The following is a 21,406-nucleotide window of genomic DNA, read 5'->3' as shown; positions in this document are numbered from 1 at the left end:
TGCTAGTTTCTTGTGGGATCTTATAGGATAATGTTTTGTGAGGGAACACAACAGCAGATCCCACATGACATTCTAACTTTGAGCCATCTGTATAGATTGGCAGAAAGTCAGAATACTGCTGTCTATGTGATGCAAAGAGTTGCAGGTAGACAGATGGCGGTGTAGTAGCCTTCTCCCAGATCTTAAGGGAGAAGTCACAAGTTGGAAAATAAGCATGCCAGGGTGGAAAGAATTGCCTTGGTGACTGGGCAACGTTGTCTACCGTCAAGTTTAGCTCATTCAGCAGCCCTTGAATGCGAATACCAAAAGGTTTGTTGGCAGTCCGACGGGTGTTGTAGAGGTTTTCCCAGCGCGGCTCAAAAACGGATGGCCACGTGGGATGATCGGGCAGGGATTTTAATTTGAAGGCATACTGTAAGGACAACTGCTTACGTCGAAGAGACAGAGATGGTTCATTTGCTTCAACGTAAAGGCTTTGGACAGGAGATGTGCAAAAAGCTCCAGTGGCTGTCCAGATGGCTTGAGGGTGGATTGGATCTAACCACCGAAGTGCACCATCTCTAGCAGAACCATAGACCTGAGACCCACAGTCGAGTTTGGAACGGACAAGTGCCCGGTAGAGACGAAGAAAGGTAGCACGATCTGCACCCCATGAGGTTGACGAAAGGGCACGAAGGATGTTAAGCCCTTTGACACATCTTGTCCACAGCTGACGAATATGTTGTAAAAATGTCAGCTTTTGGTTCGAAAATAAGTCCAAGGAATTTGAATTCTGTTACAACTGGGATGTTATTTGGCCAAAGCCTTAATTCTGGGTCAGGATGAAGATTACGTTTGTGACAGAAGTGTACACAAACAGTCTTCTGTGATGAAAATCTGAACCCATTAGCCAAAGACCAAGCTGTAAGATGTTCAATGGTTTTCTGCAGTTGCCTTTCAATGACCCTCATATTGCATGAAGGACAAAATATAGCAAAGTCATCTACATAGAGGGCATTGTTTACAGTGGGTGGAAGTTGTTCTGCGATAGAGTTTATTTTGATTGCGAAAAGATTGACACTTAGAACGGATCCCTCTTCCTGAGAGAAAACTCGAGAGAGGGTAGATCCTAAACGGACTTGAAATTGGCGATTCGAAAAAAAGTTTTTAATAAAAACAGGAAGGTTACCTCTAAGACCAAGGTTATAGAGGTCTTTTAAAATTCCAAATCGCCAGGCTGTCGTACGCTTTTTCAATATCAAAGAAAACTGCTACCAAATGCTCGGATTTAATGAAAGCATCACAAATGGACGTTTCCAATCGGATTAAATGGTCCAGAATGGACCTATTTCTTCGGAAGCCGCACTGTGTCCTGGAAAGCAGACCGTTTGTTTCTAAATACCATACTAGTCGTGCATTAACCATTCTTTCCAGGACTTTGCACAAACAGCTTGTCAAAGCAATAGGACGATAGTTACTTGGATTGCTAGGATCTTTTCCTGGTTTTGGGAAAGCAAAGATGATAGCCCTTTGCCAGGAATCCGGAAATTGTTTGTGAATAAAAATTCTGTTAAACATAATTAAAAGATGATCCTTAGATTGTGGTGAGAGGTGTTTTAGCATTTCGTAGTGGATGTCATCGAGCCCTAGAGGACTTGCATGCGTGAGAGCGAGTGCTGCATTTAACTCTTCCTGTAAAAAGGGCTTGTTATACGATTCAAGCCCTTTTGAAGAGAAGTTTGGTGGGTTTTTCTCAATTTTCTTTTTCAGGGCCAAAAACTCTGCGGGAAAAGATGTTATCGCAGAGATTTTTGCAAATGTTTCCCCCTAGACTATTTGCAACTGCAGTTCGATCTGCAATTGAACATCCGTTGTGCTTGAGGATCACTGAAGGGCATGGTGAATATTTTCCCTTCATTTTCCGGATCTTATCCCAGACTACTTTTGAACTAGCAGCCTGAGTTATGGAAGATGTGAAACGAATCCAAGATTTCCTTTGGCTCTGACGTCGCACATAACGTGCTTTTGCACATGCACGTTTGAATGATGTTAAATTTTCAGTGGTGGGATATCGGCGGAATATCCCCCAGGCTTTGTTTTGTGCTTTTTTTGCTGCCGTGCATTCTGAATTCCACCAAGGTTTCAGGAATAGTGGGAACCGGCTGGATGATTTTGGGATTGCAATTGCAGCTGCTTGGACAATCATTTCTGTGACATGAATGACTGCTTCATTGATTGGCTCATGAGTGACTGTACGGATATCAAGGTTTGCCAGATGTTGAAAGGCATTCCAGTCAGCCTGATCAATCTTCCACCGCGGTAAACTAAATGGCAGACACGGTCTTCCACTAGTTAGGGTGGTTATCACAGGGAAGTGATCGCTTCCATATGGATTTTCTTCTACCTCCCAAGTAAGTGAAGGAAGGGGAGAAGGGGAGCAGATAGAAAGATCAATGGCAGAGAATGTACGGGTAGGCATGTGGAAGAAGGTGTTTGTTCCCACATTTAAGAGGGAGAGGTCATTGTCACTGAGCATATGCTCTATGACTCGTCCCCTTCCATTGATGTGAGCACTACCCCACAGAGTATTATGTCCATTGAAATCCCCAAGAATTAAACAAGGGGAAGGCAATTGCATGATAAAATCATCAAGGTCTTTCTGGGGGATGTCAATCCCAGGTGGCAAATAGACAGAGCAAACAGTTAATAAGAACCCCACTGTAAGGCGAATTGCTACAGCCTCAATGCTAGTTGTAAGCTGCAAAGGCTGAAATGGGATCTGGTTGCCGATGAGGATTGCAACTCCTCCGTGAGCAGGGCCATCCACAATTCTATCCTTACAAATGATGGTAATGTTATGCATGGTGGGGTCATCATTTGCCTTTAAGTAAGTCTCCTGTATGCAAAAGCAAGCTGGTTTGTGCTTTTGCAGGAGTGCCTTGATGTCATCAGTATTTTTCCAGAATCCACGACAGTTCCACTGTAGGAATTTAGCCATTATTTTGGCTTGGTGGGTCCATCAGGCGGCTTCCGAGGTGCTGAGGGCTTACCTTTTTCAGTTTTGGCTTTATCCTTCCTGGGGAAGTATGGACGCTGTCCAGTGTCCATTTTCTCCTCAGCAAAGAGCTCCAAAACTGAATCTTCTTATACCTCCTTCTGCTCGACATCCATGTTTTCTTGTGTACTAGGTGGTATTTCACCTTTCTTATTCTTTTCTTTTGCATTTGCTTTTGTTATTTGTGGAGCATTAGGAGGTACCGATATAGTAGTGGCAGCTGATTGGTCCTTCTGTGCAGGTTTTTGGGAGCTTAAAAGATAACGTGCGATGGGAGTAAATGATTCTTCTGGAGGGACGGACATGTCCATCTGAGTCCCAATCGAACACCTCCCTGCTACGTTCTGGGCATAGGTAGGTTTTTTGATGTTGAGAGGTTTCACTGCTTTCCTTGCCTCCTGGTACGATATGTTTAGCTCTGCCTTCAGCCGTTGAATTTCTTTTTCTTCTTTCCACCTCTGACATGCTCGTGAATAGGCTGGATGTTCTCCCTCACAGTTAATGCAGGTGGGTTTCGTGGCTGAACATGCTGTTGTTTCGTGGTCCTTTGCACCACATCGAGCGCATGCAAGGACTCCACGGCAGGCCATTTGAGAATGTCCATATTTCTGGCATTTAAAACACCGTAAAGGGTTTGGAACATATGGACGCACTGGACAGTTGATTTAGCCAGCTTTAATCTCATCAGGAGGTTTGGGAGAGTTAAAAGTCAGGATAACACTCCTGGTTTTAACAAGTTTCTCATCCCTATGCGCACTAATTCTCTTGACGGCTATAACTCCCTGAGTCAGTTCCAAGCAGATTTCCTCCTCGGTTACGTCGAGAAGGTCCCATTTTGAAATGACACCTCTCGATGAATTTAGTGTTCTATGTGGTGTAACTGTTATGGGTACTCCTCCGATTGATGTTGCTCGGAGTAGCTGCTCAGATTGCCTGTCAGTTTTAGTTTCAATTAGAAAGTCTCCAGAATGGAGCCTCTTAACTGATTTGGGTGACCATCTAACCCATCTAAACCTTTCTGTATAAAAAAGGGTGACATTTTACCAATCGGTGTTTCATTGGTAGAATGTAGAATTAGAAATCTTGGAACAGGCCCTGATGATATTTCTGTTCGCTGCCTCTTTGTAGCAATAATGCTATCTGAATCTTTCTCTATGCTTTCGGATAGGGACTGGGTTGGGGCCCCTGAGGAAGTAAGTTTATCAGGATTCATGTAAATTTTAAGTGGTTCAGTGCCCGGGCTCCCCACCCGCCACGGAGCCCAAAGGGACACCCACTACCCCGGCATGCAATAAATGCGCTCGGGAGTGGAACGCCAGGGCTACCCAGACACCATACCCGCACCGCCGCCAGCCTGAATCCTATCCCTCGGACCATGAGGGTAGGGGCGTGGCATTGACACGGTTGGCCCTCGCAGGCGAGCCTACTAGCCGATTGATCCTAGCCGGGCCTTCCAGGACCACCCGTCTTGTCGAAGCAGGGGCCAAAGTGGTGTATTGAAGCTGGGCCCCTCAACCACCAGGATCCCCCTTTCCGAATTTCCACGGGTCGCAGCGCATGGCAAACACGCCGAATTCCATTGATGTAAGCCTGGAACCTGGGCTGTGGGCGTTGGATCCCAGTGATGCTAGTCTGTCAGTCCAGCAGCGTCACTGGGAGGTCCCCTCACCACATACAGGTGCCCACCACGTCGAGGGGGGTTTTTGAGTGATTGCCCTTTATAACGGATGGTGGGAGGTCTTCACACATCCAACTTTCCTTTCAGTAGAAGCGTTTTGCTCTTTTCAATAGAGACTGAAAGTTGGTTGTCCTCAGCCCACTCGGATAAGGCAGACAGTACTGCACCAGCCCTGGGTTTTTGAGTGATTGCTCTTTATAACGGATGGTGGGAGGTCTTCACACATCCAACTTTCCTTTCAGTAGAAGCGTTTTGCTCTTTTCAATAGAGACTGAAAGTTGGTTGTCCTCAGCCCACTCGGATAAGGCAGACAGTACTGCACCGGCCCTAGTTTCTGTTGTAGCTCTCGTAGGTCCTTCAACAATGTTGACAAGGTCGTCAGCATAAGAAGTTTCTGTGACGTTGGGATAGATCCTCAGAAACCAGTCATCCAGGATCATATTCCACACTGCTGGGCCAAGGATGGAGCCTTGGGGGACAACCCTTGGTAAGTTGCCAGGTGATGGAATTAAACTTCATTCTGATGGTGAGATGTTGATTAGCTCTTGAGGCAGTTGAACAGATTCTGAGAGCGATCAGTTGCCCTGACCCTCAGTGAGATGGCTGACTGCCAAATGGTGTCAAAGGCTCCCTTAAAATCTATAAAAATTGCTAAGACATAGGCATAGGTAGCTTCAGAATCTTTTGCAAGTTTCAGAATCATGGTCAGGGCATCAATCGTGGAACAACCCAGTCTGAACCTGAAGTGGAGGTGAGCTGCAAGACCTTTAGCTTCATATGCAGGCTGAAGGTGAAATAGCAGGAGTCTCTCAAACACTTTACGCAGTATTGGTAAAAGTACTACAGGTCGATAGGCCAATGTCCTGCCAGTGGATTCCTTTGGAGAAGTCTTAGGTTTACAAGCTTCCAGTGCAATGGAAAAGTGCCATCTTTCAGGCAGGTGTTATAAAGCTGAATGAGGATAGCAGAAGTGACAGTCCAAAGACGTTTGACAGACTCCTGCTCGATGAAGTCCAGACCAGGAGCCTTGCCATTCTTGACCTTGTTGATGGTCATGGCCACTTTCTCTTCAGTAAAAGGATATTCAATAGTGGTAGGTTGAAAGTTTTGATTGTCGGTGGTGACTTGACTATGAAAGTCAATGTTTAGGACAGCATCATCTTGGTAAATAAAATCATCCGAATCTTGTGTCCAGCCAATTTGTTGTCTCAGGAGAGCAATTAATGCGGAATGAATTAATTACCCAATTTTGTAGGAACAAAATTGTAGACCCAATTTTGTTCCTGGTAAGTTTATGCACCAGGCCCCAAGGGTTCCTCTTTCCTTCTGTCGCTACCAGTGTGTGCCATGAGTTTTTCTTGGCATGGTAAATCGTATTGCAATATTCTCTGGGAAGGGCTCTGAACCTTTCTTCATATTGATCAGCAATGTGGGGAGGCTCAGTCCTGCATTTACACTGGTACGCTCAACGTGCATGTTTGAGATCATTCGTAGGTTAGTAAGATCCTGCGACCAGCCAGCTGGGGGCGGACTTTGGACTTTTAGAACATTTCTTCATTGATGCTTGTGAGGCTCTCAGGAGCAATGACTGAACAAAATCTGTTTTCTGGGTACTGTCCACGGAATGATACCTATTGAGGGCAGAGTCTCTGTAGGTGGTTTCATGGATGACCTCATCAAAAATGTCCCATTCAGCTGATCTTTTAGAGAACCTGGAAGTGTCATACATGTAGATTTTGTCTGGATAACTTGATCAACAATACAAAATGTGATAAGGCAGTGTTCACTGGTGGTTGCATATTCGTGCACCTGCCATTGTTGGAGACGATTGCTGAAGGTGTTATAAGGGTAACGTCCAAGTTGGATTCCCCAGTTCCTGAGGGGTAGGCGGTATGTTGACCCGGTAGATTAGTGATCTTTAATCTGCAGGCAGCAATAAATTCATCAAGTGAATACTTGTAAACAGATGAGACTGCTTCTGCAGGGATGGATACACTTAAATAGAAAGGGTGCAAGAATATTTGCTGATGCTATCGGCATCAGCAAATATTCTTGTGGTGGGTCAGAAAACTGCTAGCTTGGGAGAGGATACAAGGACTAATAGATTAACAGTAGCCACTGGAAGAGGTGAAAGTGATTCTTGCACTGATTCTATTGGAATGAGCAGCAGACTGGAAAACAAGACGCAGCGTATGTCAGAGACTGCTGGGAGTCACTGCAGTACAAGTAAACACATGGGTTGTGTTAGGGCAGCTAAGAATAGGAACAGGTGCATGTATATTTGCGTATACACCAATGCTAGGAGTTTGGTAAATAGATTTGATGAATTTGAGGTATTGCTCAAAACATCAAAGGCAGATATTGTTGGGATATCAGAGACGTGGTGTCACACAGATATAAGGAATGCAGAACAGGAATTTGGGGAGTACAATGTGTACAGGAAGGATAGACATGATAGGAAGGGAGGAGGGTTGTTGTTGTTGTGGGAGTTTCTGGCGCAAGGGCTACATAGGCCATATTGCGCCTGGGAGGAGGGGTTATGCTATAAATTAAGAAACACACAAAATCCAAGGAAGTGAAGCCAGTCGACATCGCTGGACAGTGCAGTGTCAAGTCAGTTTGTTTTACATAAGCACTGGGAGATCAAAATTGAGAGTAGGATTGTGTTCTGGGCCTAATGACGCTGATGAGTATAATAAGAACTGTACAGGGAAATAGTGAGCCAGTAATTCAGAGAGTCTTATAATGGGGGATTTTAATTTCCCAGATACTGACTGGAATTTGTGGGTTGGTCACTCCCACACTACCAAGGCTTTTGTGGATTTATTGGATGATTGTTTTCTACATCAGCATGTTCAGGAGGCAACTAGAGGGAGTAATACTCTTGATCTGATTACCAGTAGTGATTCTTCAAGCATTAAGAATCTGCAGATAAAGGAACCACTAGGTGGCAGTGATCACAGTGTGCTGAAGTGAAACAAATTTACTCAAAGAGGTAACTACCATCAGGGGTAAAGGGAAGGGTTTTTGCTTTCGTAAAGGTGACTACAATGGTCTGAGACAGTATTTAAATTCTATATGGTGGAACCAACTGATGATGTTACCAACAGCAAATTCAAAATGTGAGGCATTCAAAGAATTTATCTTGGAAGCTACAAGGCTTTACACACCAACTAAGAAATATTGTTCAAAGTTTAGGCCTAAATGGATGTCACATAAACTAATGAGACATATGGCAGAGAATAAAAATGCATGGGATACATATAAATTAATAGGTGACATGGAAGCCTATGATAGATATAAGCTCGTCTGTAACCAAGTCACAAAGGAGATTAGGCAGGCAAAGGCAGATGAGAAATCTTGGGCAAAGGATGGAAAGAAAAACAACAAAGAGTTCTTTACTTATGTAAACTCTAGAAGGAAATGGATGAATCAGATTGGTCTACTGGATATTGAGGGTTCAACTGTTGATGATCCTGCTCAGGTGGATAACAAACTAAATGAGTATTTTGCATCCACATTCACACATCAGGAGTTATTCAGGGAGGGGAATGCCACAGGTGTATTCAACTCTGGCAGTAAGCTAGATAATCCTGTAATAACTGAGAGTAAAGTGGAGGAGAAATTGTTGAAGATAAACAAAAAAAAAAAGGCACCCGGGGTGGATAGGGTCTACCAGTTATATTAAAGGAGGCAGCAAAGGAAGTAAGCAAAACCTTAGCCTTAATTATGAGAGCTTCCTTGGACTCAGGGGAGGTGCCCATGGTCTGGAGAGGTACAAATGTTACCCCAATTCACAAAGGAGGATTAAAGGGCGACACAAGTAATTATATATCTGTTAGTTTAACTTCTGTTCCAGGAAAATTAATGGAGGCACTGGTTAAAGAAGCACTGCAGGATCGTCTAGACAAGACTTCAGTAATAGCTCGGACACAGCATGGTTTTGTTAAGGGAAAGACTTGCCTGACCTATTTGATTGGATACTATGATATGGTCACAAAGGAACTGGATGCAGGGAATAACTTTGATATCATATATTTGGATCTTAGAAAGGCTTTTGATACTGTTGCACATGGAAGACTGCTGAACAAATTGGAGCAGTGTGGCATTGGAGGCAAATTGCTGTTATGGATAAAGAATACGGAGAGTGGAGAATACAGAGAGTGGCAATCAATGGACACTGCTCATCATGGACTAATGTTATTAGTGGATTCCCTCAGGGTTCAGTGTTGGGTCTATTGTTGTTTTCTGTATTTATAAATAATACTGATGATGGTATATCAAGCTTAATGTCCAAGTTTGCAGATGATACAAAGGGTTGTTAAGGACACTAATGACACTACGTTGCTGCAACAGGATCTAGAAAAGTTTTGCAGATGGGCTGAGAGGTGGTAAATGAAGTTTAACATTGACAAATGTAAAGTACTACATACGGGAAGCAGTAACCCCAGAGTAACTTATCAACTCTGTGATACTACATTGACAGTGGTAGAGAACAAAAAGGACCTGGGGATAATTGTGCAGGCATATATGAAGTTTTCTGAGCAGTGCAGACGGTCTGCAAAAGTAGCTCATGGTGCCTTGTCAATGATATACAGGAATTTTTCTAGCAGGGATAAGGAGGGACAAGTTGGAATGAGTACAGAGAGCTGCTGGAACGAGTACAGAGAAGGGCAACAAGATTGGTGAATGGAACAAAGGATTGCTCTTACAAAGAAAGGCTTAAGTTTTGCAAATTACAGTGTCTGGAGACTAGGCACCTGCGAGGTGATCTCATTGAGGTGTATAAAGCCTTGAATGGTTTGAGCATGCTCGGTACTGATGGGATTCTTCCTCTTGCTCAGAATAATCGCCTGAGAGGGCATAAATTCAAACTGAGGAAAGACGGCTGTAGGATAGATGTGCGGAAGTTTGCCTTCAGCCAGTGGGTGGTTGATTGCTGGAACAAACTTCCATCTGTCGTTGGTAGAAGTTGATAGCTTAAATTGATTCAAGGCAGAACTTGACAAACATTTGGAGTGAGGGGATGGGTGAAATAAGGGGTTTTTTTTTTTTTTTTTTTTGGCTGATTCTATATAAGCTTGCTTTCTTGCATCATGTGCCCTTGCTAATGCTAATATCACTGAAGGTCTATGTGTACTGTGACAGCACTAACCTGCATGCCAATTGGATGATTTTTGTAGGACTCTCCTATCATGTTCCATCAGCTTTCGAAGTTTTCTGAGTCTTTTCGTGACAGTTTCAGCTTTGGATTTCAGTTTGATTTGGGTTTTTTTAGCACATCAGCAACTAAGCTTAAACATGCCAAAACCAGGTCATATAAAACAAATAAAAGAAATATAAACAAGACAAGGTTACAGCAACCCATAATGATAGATTGTTTCATCTAAAAGAATTTATAGTATATATAAAGGTAAAAATATATGAACAGATATAAAAGATATACAAATATAAATAAGTATTAAAATTATACATTAAATAAAACTAAATGTGTTTGCAGATTTTAGGTAACTAAAAAACAGGAGCCACAGACCATTAAAATTCTCTGACTGTGCATATAAGGCTCAGTCAAATGACTAAAAGCAGCAAAATATAAGACATTTGTGTCTATACCATGGACACCATGATAAAATGTGGCAAATGGTTAAAACGATGCCACAACTCCCAGACATGGGGGGGGGGGGGTCATCATCCCTTAGCAGAAATTTATATGTAAGATTACTGCACCCTATGTAGAACCGAGCAAGCCTCTGTGCAGAGCAGACCAGTGTTTGATTACAGACTTCATTTGATTTAGCTCGTTTGTGAACTATCTCTGCCATGAATGTTGATATTGGGAATACAATTTGTTTAGCATAATCTGCCTGTAGTCAGTATGGGGAAATAGCCAGGTCAGCACAACCTGACAATTCAGGGGCTTTGCTGACCTGGCTACAATGTCTGCCATAATGTGGCTTGGGATCCAGCAGAAACGAATGTCAAATAAATATTCTGAAAGAGAACGTAACGTCTGCTGAGCCTTAAGACAGTACTACATAAGAATTATATGTCAGATAATTAATAAGGTCCAAGGCCTGCTCTATAGCATAACTCTGCTGGGTACATACTTCATTTGTCAGGAATATTTTCAGATATGGCGTTATCTCAGAAAATTACTGGGATATCTGGGAAGACAGCAGCAGAGCCCATAGATGACAGGTTTTGAGCCATCTGTGAAGACAGAAATGAAGTCGGTATTCAATTCTAGGGGCAACAGAGTCATTAATAGATAGCGGATAGAGTGCACACTTTTGTCCAATTTGTAATAGAGAAATTGAGAGTTGATAAGTGAGCATGGGTGGAAGTGTTTGCCTTGATGACTGGGCAACCTTGTATACCATGATGTTAAGAGCTGCAAGTAGCTCTCAGACACAAATACCAAAGGATAAGTTGGCAATTGCTATATTTTCCCAATGTGGTTCATGAACAGATGCCCACGTGGGATAGACTGGCAGGGATTTCAATTTAAAGGCATACTGCAAAGACAACTGACTGAGACTAAGCAACAAAGACAGTTCACAGTTGCTTCAATGCACAGACTCTAGACTGAAGTCTAAATGCTTCGGTAACAATATGAATAGCCTGATCACACACTGGGTCTAGCCATCACAAAATGCTGTTCCTAGCTGAGGCATAAACCTGAGATCCATAATCTAGTTGGGACCAGACAAGTGCACAACTTATTCAAGGTAGGATTCAACGATCAGTGCCCCAGTCATTAGAGGAAATGGCAGGTAGGAGATTTAGCTCCTTTGTACACTTATATCAGTCCTTGGAATTTTGTTTCAGGTGTTACTGGAATAGTGTTTTGTCTAAGCTTTAGTTCCAGTTCAGGATGAAGGTTTTGATTCTGACAAAAGAGGATAGAAATGGTATTCTGGGTTGAAAATCTAAATCCATTAGCCACTGCCCAAGGGTGGAGACAATTAATAGTATGCTTTCGATGACTCATGTTGTGTGACTGCAAAAAAATGCTAAGGTCATCAACAAAGAGAGAACTGTTTACAATTGGAGGAAGTTGTTCAGTAATAGAATTTGACAGCAAAAAGAGTAACACTTAGAACTGATCCTTGGGTAACACCCTCCTTTTGGTAAGGTGTCCAAAAGAGAGTGGACTCCATACAAACTTGGAATACATAGTTTAACATAAAATTCTTAATAAAAACAGGGAGGCAGCCTCTAAGACCAAGGTTATTAATATCCTTGAAAATACCAAATCTCCAAGCTGTGTCACATGCTTTTTCCATTGCAAATGAAACCAACACCAGGTGCTAGCATTTAAGAAATGCATCTCAGACAGATGTTTCTAATCTGATTAAAAGAAACAATCAAGAGTTGACCTGTTCCTTTGGAAGCCATGCTGCATCCCAGAAAGAATGTCAGTTTCTAGATACCACATAAGACAAGCAGTGACCATTCTTTCAGAATTCTGCACAAACAGCTGGCCAGAGCAATAGAACGGCAAGTGTTTGAGATTTTGAATCATTTCCTGGCTTGGAGAGGGAAAGCATGGTTGTCCTATACCAGGAATCTGGAAACTGCTTTTTAAGATAGATTCTGTTAACAACATCCATTATGAGATGTTTTATCATCTCATAATGGATGTTTACTGTGACATAAAAAGTCATATTAAGCACCTTGTTTAGACTAAGATGCATTTAGGGCTAAAGCCTCAATTAATTCAGAAATGGCTGTGTATTAATGATGCTATTGCATTTAATATATGCATCTTGTTCAGTTAAAGGCTGAATATAGTCCGCAAGATCATTTGAAAGTATTTGCAGTGGCTGTTTTCCATATTTTTGTTTGAGGGCCAGAAACTCAGGAGGGGGTAAGGTGTTTCAGAATTCACTTTAGCAAATGTGTCCCCTAGAGCATTAGCAAATCAATTGCACATCAATTCGATGGAGGATGTAACGTATATTTTCTCTTTATTTTCCAGACATTGTTTTTTTCAACTGTGTCATAGAAGTCAAGCAGATCCAAGATTTCCTTTGGCTCTGTAAAATATACTATGCTAGGATGCACATGCTTCCTAGCACCTGGTGTTGGTTTCATTTGTTTAGATGAAACTGGCCTCTTTTCATCATGCTTTACCAAGTAATCATTAGTGTTTAAAGGTTTCCATTCTTTAAATTATAAAAAAGAAAGATAAAGAGTGACAATTTTACTGTGTATAAATTCTTCCGGACAAAAAGAACAAAGAACAATTAATACTGCACTGAGACCAAGATGTTTAAAAAAAATAAATATGGCATCCATGAATGTTGATTGGTACACCAATAAAAAAGCATGGATAACTAATGCTATTTTTTCTGAACAGCTTCAAAATTATAATCTTACTATTCATAATTCATAAGTAAGATTAATTCATAATCTTACTATTATTAAATAATGCTCCATGTCATCCCAAAAATTTTAATTTAAGTAATGTCAATTTATTAATTCTTCCTGCTAATACAGCAAGCGTTTGTCAACCACTGAACCAAGGTATCATCCAATCATTTAAACTGTTCTACTGCCAACATATTTTAACTACATTAGCAGCAATATGGACATGGCACAAAATGTTGAAGAATTAGATCAAAAAATTTCACTAGCAAATGCTGAATACATAAAATTGGCCTGGAATACTGTTAGTGAAAATACTATCCAAAAGTGTTTCAATAAATGTGGAATTAACTGTGATGCCAACATGAAGGTTGAGGTTAGAACCAATTTTATAGAAGTACAAAAAGAAATTGTTCAACTTGGAAAGCAAATAAATGTAAACCTTGATACAGAATTTGAAAAAGGTTTGCTCACATGTGAAAATGATTGTGAAAACTGGGAAGAAGAACTTTATTATTCTGCAAGGAACATTGACAACAATGACAATTTATATGAAAATATAAAATACCAAGGATGAACCAGATACTGAATAAATTAAAATTGAAATGTACAGTTTAAATAATGTTTTAGGACTTAAAAATTTATCTTGCAATTTAGATAATAATAAAATATTACAATTATTAAATTATTTTGAAACTATTTTAGAAAATAAAAGAACTCAACAAAAAACAACATCACCCAGACAAACTATGTTACCCAAATATTTCACAAAATAAAAATATATTTTATATTATCCGTTTAAGTTTTAGGATTTTTATAATTAAAGTAACTAATTAAATAATTTTATGTTTAGTTTCAGGACTTTATATAATTAATTTAAAAAATAATTTATAGTTTCAAATAAAACGTTTTTAAAATAAGACTTATTTCTATTGTCTTATTAAAATTTGTTATTAGCATTAGCAAAGGCAGATGACGCAAGAAGAAAGCTTATATAGCATCAACCAAAAAAAGAAAAAAAAAAAAGCCTTCTTATTTCCCCCATCCACTCGCTCCAAATGTTTCTATAGTTCTGCCTTCAATCTATTTAAGCTTTCAACTTCTACAACGACAGATAGAAGTTTGTTCCAGCAATCAACCACCTGCTGGCTAAAGGCAAACTTCTGCATATCCATCCTACAACAGTGCTTCCTCAATTTGAATTTATGCACTGAGCATGCTCAAACCATTCAAGGCTGTGTACACCTCAATCAGATCACCTCGCAGGTGTCTAGTCTCCAGACACTGTAATTTGCAAAACTTAAGCCTTTCTTCATAACAACTACCCTTTGTTCCATTCACTAATCTTGTTGCCATTCTCTGTACTCATTCCAGCAGCTCAACATCCTTCTTGAAATGAGGCCTCAAGACCTGTATACAGTACTCAAGGTGTAGCCTGACCATTGCCTTATACAAGGGAATAATCATCCTTTATCCCTGCTAGAAAAATTCCTGTATATCATTGACAAGACACCATGAGCTACTCTTGCAGCCCATCTGCACTGATCAGAGAATTTCATATCTGCCTGCACAATTACCCCCAGGTCCTTTTCATTCTCTACCACTGTCAGTGTAGTATCACAGAGTTGATACGTTGCTCTGGAGTTCCTATTTCCCATATACAGTACTTTACATTTGTCAATGTTAAACTTCAGTTGCCACCTCTCAGCCAATCTGCTCAACTTTTCTAGATCCTGTTGCAGCAGGGGTACTGTCATTAGTGTCATTAACAACCCTACCGACCTTTGTATCGTCTGCAAACTTCAACATTAAGCCTGGTATACCATCATCAATATCATTAATGAATACAGAAAACAACAATGGACCCAACACTGAACCCTGGTGGCCTCCACTAATAACATTAGTCCACGAAGTGCAGGGTCCATTGATTACCACTGTCTTCTCCCACTCAACCATCCCTTTATCCATAGCAGCAATTTGCCTCCAATGACACACTGCTCCAATTTGTGCAGCAATCTCACATGTGCAACAGTATCAAAAGCCTTTCTAAGATCCAAATATATGATATTAAAATCATTTTTTTGCATCCAATTCCTTTGTAACCACATTGTAGTATTAAATCAAATTGGTCAGACAAGACTTCCCCTTAACAAACCCATACTGTGTCCGAGCTATTGGAGGGGTGGTTTAAAGGAGAGGTTGTTATCTATAATAAGTCAAAGATATTTCACTTGTCTCATCAGCTTTATCGTGTTTCCTTGGAGCTTAATTTGGGGTGATCTTCTGCTATCAAGCATACCCTTCAGTATGTTTCAGCAAGTCTTCATCGATGATATCTTTACGCAGTGACTCGTCATCCATTCCTGAAGGATCCGCAGTGCTTGGCTGACCAGGGCTTCCAGTCGTGCCCTTGAGTCCGCCGACCCAGTCAAAACTAGGTAATCAGCAAAGGCTTCGTGTCATACCCACCGCCACAGGTCCATTACAAGAAATTCATCAAAGACTATGTTCTACAGGAATGGTCAAAGGACTTTGCAGGATAGCTCCTGGAGCTGCTGCGTGCCATGCAGCACCACACAGTTGATACATTTTTCTGAGGTTACTGCTACCCATATGCAGTACTTTGCATTTCTTAATGTTAAACTTCAGTTGCCACTTCTCAGCCCATCTGCCCAACTCCTCCATATCTTGTTGCAGCATAGTTATTAACAACCATGCCAACCTTTGTATCATCTGCAAACTTTGACATTAAACTTGATATACCTTCTTCAATATCATTCATAATTGACTGGAATTTGTGGATTGGTCACTCACACACTAGCAAGACTTTTGTGGATTTATTGGATAATTGTTTTATACATCAGCATGTTCAGGAGGCAACTAGAGGGAGTAATACTTTTCATTTGATTATCAGTAGTGATTCTTCATGCATTAAGAATCTGCAGATAAAGGAACCAATAGGTGGCAGTGATCACAGTGTGCTGAAGTGGGATTTACTCAAAGAGGTAACTACCATCAGGGGTAAAGGGAAGGGTTATTGCTTTCGTAAAGGCGACTATGATGGTCTGAGACAGTATTTAAATTCTATACAGTGGGACCAACTGATGATGTTACCAACAGCAAATTCAAAATGGTAAGCATTCAAAGAACTTAACTTGGAACCTACTAGACTTTACATACCAACTAAGAAATATTGTTCAAGGTTTAGGCCCAAATGGATGTCACATGAACTAATTAGACATGTGACAGAGAAGAAAAATGCATGGGATACATATAAATTAACACGTGACACAGAAGCCTATGATAGATATAAGTTGATCTGTAATCAAGTTACAAAGGAGGTTAGGCAGGCGAAGGCAGATTACGAGAAATCTTTGGCAAGGGATGCAAAGAAAAACAGCAAAGGGTTCTTTATTTATGTAAACTCTAGAAGGAAGGTGATGAATCAGATTGGTCCACTTGATATCGATGGTTCAACTGTAGATGATCCTGCTCAGATAGCTAACAAAGTAAATGAATATTTTGCATCGACATTCACAAATGAGGAGTTATTCAGCAAGGGGAATGCCAGAGGTATATTCAACTCTGGCAGTAAGCTAGATAATCTTGTAATAACTGAAAGTAAAGTGGAGGAGAAATTGTTGAAGATAAACACAAGAAAGGCACCTGGGGTGGATGGGATCTATCCAGTTATATTAAAGGAGGCAGCAAAGGAAGTAAGCAAACCCTTAGCCATAATTATGAGAGCTTCCTTGGACTCAGGGGAAGTACCCATGAACTGGAGATGTGCAAATGTGACCCCAATTCACAAAGAAGGATCAAAGGCTGACACAAGTAATTATAGCCCTGTGAGTTTAACTTCTGTTCCAGGAAAATTAATGGAGGCACTGGTTAAAGAAGCACTGCAGGATCATCTAGACAAGACTTCAGTTATAGCTAGGACACAGCATGGTTTTGTTAAGGGGAAGTCTTGCCTGACCAATTTGATTGGATGCTATGATGCAGTCACAAAAGAACTGGATGCAGGGAATAATTTTGATATAATATACTTGGATCTTAGAAAGGCTTTTGATACTGTTGCACATGGAAGACTGCTGCACAGTCTTCCATGTGCAATGTGGAGCAGTGTGGCATTGGAGGCAAATTGCTGCTATGGATACAGGGGTGGTTGAGGGGGAGAAGACAGAGAGTGGTAATCAATGGACACTGCTCATTATGGACTAGTATTATTAGTGGAGTCCCTCAGGGTTCAGTATTGGGTCCATTGTTGTTTTCTGTATTTATAAATGATATTGATGATGGTATATCAAGCTTAATGTCCAAGTTTGCAGATGATACGAAGGTTGGCAGGGTTGTCAAGGACACTACTGACACTATGCTACTCCAACAGGATCTGGAAAGGTTGAGCAGATGGGCTGGCAAATGAAGTTTAACATTGACAAATGTAAAGTACTATATATGGGAAACAGCAACTCCAGAGCAACGTATCAACTCTGTGGTACTACACTGACAGTGGTAGAGAATGAAAAGGACCTGGGGGTAATTGTGCAGGCAGATATGAAATTCTCTGAGCAGTGCAGATGGGCTGCAAGAGTAGCTCATGGTGCCTTGTCAATGATATACAGGAATTTTTCTAGCAGGGATAAAGGATGATTATTCCCTTGTATAAGGCAATGGTCAGGCTACACCTTGAGTACCGTATACAGGTCTTGAGGCCTCATTTCAAGAAGGATGTTGAGCTGCTGGAATGAGTACTGAGAAGGGCAACAAGATTAGTGAATGCTCTTAAGAAGAAAGACTAGTTTTTCAAATTACAGTGTCTGGGGACTAGGCACCGGCGAGGTGATCTGATAGAGGTGTATAAAGCCTTGAATGGTTTGAGCATGCTCAATGCTGATGGGATTCTTCCTCCTGCTCAGAATAATCACCTGAGAGGGCATAAATTCAAATTGAGGAAAGTCAGATGTAGGATAGATGTGCGGAAATTTTCCTTTAACCAGCGGGTAGTTGGTTGATGGAACAGACTTCCATCCCTTGTTGTGGAAGTTGATAGCCTAAATAAATTTAAGGCTCAGCTGGACAGGTATTTCCAACGAATGGAGGCATGAAGTGGAAGTTTTTTTTTTTTTTTTTGGCTGATGCTGCATAAGCTTGCTTTCTTGCATCATATGCCTCTACTAATGCTAAACAGAAAAAGAAAGCAGAAAATGAAATTTCTGCCACAAATCTCACACTTGAAGATCTCTGCTGGTGGGTGGGTGGGTGTTTAACTATGAAACATTCTAATAGCAAGTCCTAATGCCATTGTTGAAATAAAACATTATACAATCAATGTAAATATTTGATATGTTGAAATAATTACTATTAGATTCTAAATGTAATAAACAAAATATCCTAAACTAGCAATATAAATAATAATAATAACACAATATGCAAAATTCTGGATAAGTAAAGACATATGCTATTTACTAATGCTATCGAGGCAGTGATAGGTGGGTTGGGAAAACTGCTAGCTTGGGGCAATACACGGGCTAATAGATTAACAGTAACCACTGGTAGAGGTAAAAGTGATTCTTCCACTGCTTCTATTGGAATGAGCAGCAGCCTGGAAAACAAGGTGCCGTGGATTTCAGAGACTGCTGGGAGTCATTATGGAACAAGTATATATATGGGCTGTGTTAGGGTAGCTAAGAATAAGAACAGATGCATGTATACTTGCATGTACGCCAGTGCTAGGAGTTTAGTAAATAAATTTCAGGTGCTGGTCAAAACATGAAAGGCAGATATTGTTGGGTTATCAGAGACATGGTGTCACACAGATATAAATAAGGAATGCAGAATTGGAATTTGGCGAGTACGTGTACAGAAATGATAGAAAAGATAGGAAAGAGAAGGGGTTATGCTATTAGTTAAGAAACACAAAATCTAAGGAAGTGAATCCAGCTGACATGGGTGAGCAGTGCAGTGTTGAGTCAGTTTAGTATGATATAAGCACTGGGAAAGCAAAATTGAGAGTAGGAGCGTGCTATTTCCCCAGGGGCTCACATCTGGTGAGTATGGGCTTGGCACACCCAGAGTCCCGAGCTGGATATCACCATCCTTCTCTTTCTTGGTGATTCCCTTCTGCTTCTCTCTCTCTCTCTTTCTTTTACTCTGAGGATAATTCAGAAATTTTTTTTTTTTTTTTTTTTTTTGGCTGGTGCAGCATAAGCCTCGGCTTTCTTGCACCTAATACTTAATAATAATAATAATAATAAATATACAAAACAACAATGGGTCCAACACCAAACCCTGGGGGACTCCACTAATAACATTAGTCCTAAAGAGCAGTGTCCATCAATTACCAATCTCTTGTCTTCTCCCACTCAACCATTCTTTTATCCAATGAAGCAACTTGCCCTTAACGCCATACTGCTCCAATTTGTACAGTAGTCTTCCATGTGCAACAGTGTCAAAAGCCTTCCTAAGATCCAAATATATGATATCAAAATTATTTTTTTGCATCGAGTTCCTTTGTCACCACATCGTAGTAGCCAATAAAATTGGTCAGACAAGACTTCCCCTTAACAAACCCATGCTGTGATATAATTATTACTGCAGCTTGTCTAGATGAACCTGCAATGCTTCTTTAACCAGTGACTCCATTATTTTCCCCTGAATAGAAGTTAAACTAACAGGTCTGTAATTAGTTGATCATCCTTTGATCCTCCCCTTTGTGAATTGGGGATACATTTGCACATCTCTAGTCCGTGGAGACCTCCCCTGAGTCCAAGAATGCTCTCATAATTATGGCTAAGGGTTTGCTTACTTATTTTCCTGTTTCCTTTAATATAACTGGACAGATGCCATCTACCCCAGGTGCCGTTCATATGTTTAACTTCAACAATTTCTCTTCCACTTTGCTCTCAGTTATTATGAAATCATTTAGCTCCCTGTTAGAGTTTAATAAGCTGCTGTCTTCCACTTTCCTCATATTTGAATGTAGAGGCAAAATACTCATTCGGTTTTTCAGTTATCTGAGCAGGATAATCAACAGTCGAACCATCAATATCAAGTAAACATATGATTCATCCGGTGGGTGGGGGGAGAGAGAGATAATGGTGTGGTAAAGAAGCTATCAGTATTTAAACTTACTTAACCCTTTTAAAGCCATACACACTTCAATTAGATCATCACACAGATGATTTGACTGAAGGGAATAAAATGGCTAATTTTTAGCAATTTAAATTTATAAATCCCCTATCACTCGGCTAAATTTGTTACTCTTCTCTGCACCCTTTCCAACAGATCTATGTCCTTTCTAAAATGAGATGAATTACCTTTGCAGTAATTCCACATCGGCAATTCCAAATGTAGAATACTGTGTCTGGAATACTTTACTGACTATTGCAATGCAGTATTCCAGATGTAGCCTAACCAATGCCTTATGCAATGGGATAATCTTCTCTGTACTTTTTACTTATAATCCTTTAAATTTAGATAATAAATGCTTTTATTCAATGAGTCCTGAAACAGTGAATAAAGGTAACTGAATAAACTACATAATATATACTGGTATTCACAGAAAGTGCATCGCCTGGGAATTTAACTATCTAACCCTTTTTTGCGATGGCATGTTATATTAATGACTAGCATTCCAAATAGAAATATAAACAAAAGATATTTATTAATAGTTAAGGCAAAGCTAAGTAATATTTGACAATCGTGCCAATCTTATCTGATGCAACCAATAAGAAATATTGCCATATACTACGTTATTCAGATGACAATTACAATTTTAAGGGGTGATACACTTTCTTTGAACACATGTACAAATGTTTTATGTACAAATTCGTACTTAAAATTTGTTTACTTAATTTCTACCACAGTTGCATATCTAATTTTGATATGCAACTGTGGACTTCTACTGTTACTTCTTTTATTCTATGTCCTTTCTAAAATGAGATGAATTACCTTTGCAGTAATTCCACATCGGCAATTCCAAATGTAGAATACTGTGTCTGGAATACTTTACTGACTATTGCAATACTGTGTAGAATACTGTGTCTGGAATACTTTACTGACTTACTGACTACTGATTATCTGGTGTATAGTGAAGTTGGATTTCAAAATTCTTACCTAAGAAATGCTTGAATATGCTCATCACTTTCTGCTACAGCTCTCTTTAATGATTTTAGTGTTTCAAGACCTTTTCTTTTTTTAAACTCAACTGTTAAATTTTCAACCTAACCAAGCAGGAAAAAAGTAATAAAATATTGCTATCTATGGATACACTTAAGAAAATTTACACTTAAATAAATTTAATAACATCTGTTTTTTTTATC

General features: G+C 40.2%; 1 protein-coding gene across 1 annotated transcript in view; it reads right to left on the bottom strand.

The window, feature by feature from the left end:
* LOC150085819 (transmembrane and coiled-coil domain-containing protein 6) overlaps positions 1-21,406 on the bottom strand; it is a 234,285-nt gene that overhangs the window by 188,470 nt on the left and 24,409 nt on the right. Inside the window, exon 3 of the mRNA XM_090374704.1 lies at positions 21,201-21,307. Within this exon, the coding sequence (XP_090230830.1) occupies positions 21,201-21,307 (107 nt within the window). The remainder of the gene's footprint in view (positions 1-21,200; positions 21,308-21,406) is intronic.

This window comes from Mastigoproctus giganteus, chromosome 5, assembly GCF_048544385.1.
Source record: "Mastigoproctus giganteus isolate SK-2022 chromosome 5, ASM4854438v1, whole genome shotgun sequence".
Lineage (NCBI taxonomy): Eukaryota > Metazoa > Arthropoda > Arachnida > Uropygi > Thelyphonidae > Mastigoproctus > Mastigoproctus giganteus.
This window is presented reverse-complemented; position numbering and strand designations above follow the sequence as displayed.